Here is a 4,548-nt window from a genome sequence, read left to right on the forward strand (position 1 = left end):
AGGCAGTGTTTTATTCTGTTGTGCAAAGGGTCGCTATCAGTTGGAAGCAACTCAACGGTACCTAACAACAACAAACAATCATTCTGAGGGTTAGAAGGAAGAAGAATATATTTGGAGAGGCTTGTGTATGGATTTCTGGTCACTCTTATTCATGGATCCATACTCACCTCACAGGCATCTCAGGGATGATATTGATTTGGTATTTTCTTTTTCAGCATGTGATCAACCCTTTCATACCAAGATATTTGTCTGATTTTGAAAGTACATTGTTGTTCAAAGATGTGGGGAATATCAGGAGGTCTCTCTGTTTTCAAAAGAAATGATATTCAACTTCTCTAGATGAAGTGTGAATTTCTTACAATAACAAGTTAACATTTATTTTGCCAAACCTGAAGCCAAGTGTATAAACAAGAGTCCTCGGTGACCTAGGTCTCAAATCTTTAATGAATTAGTGCAATGAACCCTTGGCAAAACTGTGAAGTATATAGCAGTGGGGACAGTGTCCTCAGAGAAGTGAAGATGCCACAACAACATCCAATACAGGCATGTGCACAAAATAAAAATCTGATGATAAAGATCAAGCCTACCTATTTTCTTTCTTTTGTTCCATAACATTTATAGCAGCCAACAGAATACAATAGTCCTTTTTTTCTTTTTATAACTTTTCTTTACCTCAGGTAATTATTATTTATTGTAAATATAATGTAAATTAAGGTAATAAAAATAGGGACCTCTGGCTGAGTAGAGTGCCCCATAGGGTTTCCAAGGAGTGGCTGGTGGATCTGACCTGTTGACCGTTTGGTTAGCCCCTGAGCTCTTAAACACTGTGCCACCAGTTCTCCAAATAGGAACAGTATAATTTAAAAGTGGTAATATTTCAGATTACAGTTCTCTTTCCTATGTAAATATGTTAATATTTGGCATATTCACAACATGAAGGCATTCTTTACATGTTGTTTTACAAGTTAGCAGGTTATTTAAAAAGTAACATAAACTTTTTATCTCGATAATGATAAATGTATATCATCATTCTAGGAAACTGTGCTACCTCTTTTTGGAGCATTCCATCAGAATTTCAAGCCAGTTCTAACAGTTGGAAATGTGCTTATGATTTTTCACTATTAAAAAATACGACCATCTAGAAGTGATTATGCTACTGTACAACTTGCAGTATAGATTTATATTGTTCATTTCTAAAAACAACTATCAGCAGTGATGCAAAATGCATTCTTGTACAAATAATTTGATTACTTTATCTCAAACTGAAATTTCAGAAAATGCTCCAAAAGGTTAAACTATTTCGTACAATCAAGGTTAGTTTATGAGACTATTCCTGTAACCATATTCAATTTAATAATGGACATTGTTATTATTATTTTAATGTATGTTAACTCTGTGTTATGTATGTTGCTAATATTTTTCTGAATTTTTCATTTTTGTTTAATTGTATTTATGTAATTTTCTGACATGGAATCACCTGTGACATTTCAGAGAAAAATTATATCTTTCTTAATACAGCTCATTGATATTTTTCAGATTTATTTTCCATACTTTTTACTTTTAAATGTTATAGTTTTCTATTTTCCAAATAATTTAATGAAGTTAAAATTTTAATACTGATTTTAGCATTTTTCAACTTAAAATTTTTTTATTAAAATTTTTATTGAGATTAAATTTACATAGCATGCAATTAACCACTTTAAAGTGTATAATTCAGTGATATTCAGTTTTTATAAGGCTGGATCAATGTGATATTTTTGTACCTCATAGAAAACTGTTAATATAATATCCAAAAGAGAGGTGTGTTTGCAAGAAGTGGAAAGAAATGACCTCACTGAGTAAGGGAAGTCTTGGTGACAAGAAGCATTTTAAGAAATTTTATTTGAGTGAACTTCAGATTAGGAAGAAACAAATTATTTTAGGAACTTTGGGAAGCCAATCTCTTATGAAAACTTGATTATCAACTTCAGCATTCCTTTACTCCTTGGAAGATAAGACAATTCTTTTGATGGAATCACTGAAGGCTTGTTTTACTTGCTTGTTCCTCAAGGTGTAAATGAAGGGGTTCAGCATAGGAGCGATGGATGTGGTGAGCACTATCACACCTTTATTAATAGCCACTGATTCCTTTGCTGAAGGTTTGACATAGATGAAGATACAGCTGCCATAGGTGATGGAAACCACAATCATGTGGGAAGAACAGGTAGAGAAGGCTTTTTTCCTTTGTTGGGCTGAGGGAAATCTTAGAATGGTCCTCATGATATATATGTAGGAAAGAACTACACAAAGAAGAGTTGTGATGAAGGTCAACACAGCACAGGCTATAACCATCTGCTCAATGATCCACGTGTCTGAGCATGAAATCTTCAGGAAGGGAGAAACATCACAGAGAAAGCTGTCAATGACATTAGAGTCACAGAATTCCAGATTTTGAGTCAGGCTAAATGGTGGGAGTATGATCATCAAGGCAGCCATCCAACAGCAAAAGATGAGTCTTTTGCACACTCTGCTGTTCATAATGGTGGTGTAATGCAGGGGCTTGCAGATGGCCACATAGCGGTCATAAGACATGATGGCCAGGAGAAAAAATTCAGTGACTCCCAAAAGATCAGTAAAAAAAGCTTGAATGGCACAAGCACAGTAGGTAATAGTCTTGTCACCTGTTGTTAGGTTATACAAGTATCTAGGAATGCAAGCAGATGTGAATGAGATTTCTAAGAAAGAAAAATTTTGTAAGAAAAAGTACATTGGTGTTTTAAGGTGAGAATGCACTAAAGTGAGTGAGATAATGGTCAGGTTCCCAGTTACACTCAGTAAGTAGGTAAGAAATAGAAAAATAAAAAGCAAGCCTTGCAGTTGTGGATCTTCCGTTAGTCCCAGGAGAATGAATGTTGTTATTGTATGATTTCTCATCACTACCTTTTGACTCTGTCCAATCGTCATGACAAAAAGTCATTGATTTTATTAAATTATACAGGTGTCAGTATTGATAAACAATGACAAAGGCAAGCACATGACTGCATTGCATGAAATTTCTTCTTTAATTTGGTAAACAATTTGTCAATATACTGGTGGACTTTGCTTGTAAGTCTTCTTTTTGTGTTTTAGATGAAATATTTCTTATGTATTAATTTAGCTGCACCAGAATCCAGTAATTTACAGGTTCTATGTCTCCATTACATCTTCCCAAAGTTATTTTACATGTTTAGTCTATATACTAGATTGGCTTTTATTGAGAGTCCACCATGATATTATCAACATTAGGATTTTATTTTACTCCCATGCATTCTTCTCTATTTTATAGCTGAAACCTTAAAGTTCACTAACAGTTCCATGTCTTTACTTGTAGCTTGTCCCTTGATAAAACATAATTACACAACAAATAATTTGCATACGAGATAGAAGCTCTCCAAAATCCATCATCAATTATAGTTTTATGTTCAACTCATAACAAAATAATGCTTTTGTTCTTTTGCTTTGTTTTGGTTTAGAAACAAACCCCACCTTCCTATATCCCTTTGATTCTTAACTATTAAGCAACTTACTCGGTGTACATGTGGTACAAGGTACAAACGTTCAATGCACAGCCTGTTTGTGACATGTGAAGGTATGTTGGTTGCAAGTGGTAAACAAGTAATGAACACTACCAATATATTTTTATAGTCTCATTTATTTAGTAATGGTTGAAATTAGAGCTATATTCATTTCTCAGACATTGCCTTCTTTTATTCCCTTCTTTAGCTTCATCTGTACTGATAATACTATACAGTGATTAGGAGTAGATTCTCTGTAGCCGGATTGACACAGTTCCACTCCTGGCTATCCTTTTTATTAGCTAAAGTATAACTTATAATAAATTATATAATTTCACTGTGCCTCCGAGTTTTGTTTATAAAATGAGGTAATGACAATATCAACTACAAAAGATTATTAGAATGATTATGTGAATGCAACACTCTTACAACAGCACCTAGAACTTAGCAAGCATTTATCGTATGGTTCCTATTACCATTATCTGGCCTGCACTGATTTTCTGTAGTTCCTCATCAGCCATTACATCCTAAACCTACTGTAATCTGATTCTGAAAGCAGCATTTTACCGAAATTGTTTTGCTAGTGTTCCTGGTGACTTTGTTAAATAAACTGTACATGATTTGTGTGACAATTCATGAGTATATAACTCTTTTGACTGAAACCTCTTCTTAAAATATTCTGATACATTAGCTCCAATGGCACCTTACACATGTTTTTATTCTTATATTTTTCTTGGTTTTTACATTCCTTTTACTTCTTCATATGTATACATCAAATCCAATGAGTTCATATATAATCTGTGTGGTGATAATTCTACTCTCTGTGTTTCTAGCAATGATCTTTTTTTCTGCAGTTCAATTATATGAGCCAAGTGTACCTCACCTTCAACACTACAAAGCTGATGTCATGGACTTCTGCATCCCTGTCTTTTTCTTCCCATATGTTCCCACTAATAAATCTAATTGATTATGATTACTGAATAATTGAAATGACATAATATTCCAGGTGCCTTAT

The 4,548-nt window shown here is 33.7% G+C and overlaps 1 protein-coding gene across 1 annotated transcript; it reads right to left on the reverse strand.

Annotated features, from left to right (window-relative positions):
- Positions 1-1,877: 1,877 nt before the first annotated feature.
- LOC135231386 (olfactory receptor 6C2-like) lies at positions 1,878-2,913 on the reverse strand. The gene has a single exon (XM_064285260.1). The coding sequence runs from the start codon at positions 2,911-2,913 to the stop codon at positions 1,978-1,980; it is 936 nt and encodes a 311-aa protein (XP_064141330.1). The 3' UTR covers positions 1,878-1,977.
- Between the last annotated feature and the right edge of the window lie 1,635 nt (positions 2,914-4,548).

This window comes from Loxodonta africana, chromosome 4 (genome assembly GCF_030014295.1).
Source record: "Loxodonta africana isolate mLoxAfr1 chromosome 4, mLoxAfr1.hap2, whole genome shotgun sequence".
In the NCBI taxonomy this organism is placed as follows: domain Eukaryota; kingdom Metazoa; phylum Chordata; class Mammalia; order Proboscidea; family Elephantidae; genus Loxodonta; species Loxodonta africana.

Excerpts from the sequence above, each read along its gene's own strand:
- LOC135231386 (XM_064285260.1), bottom strand. The coding sequence starts at position 2,913 with ATGAGAAATCATACAATAACAACATTCATTCTCCTGGGACTAACGGAA.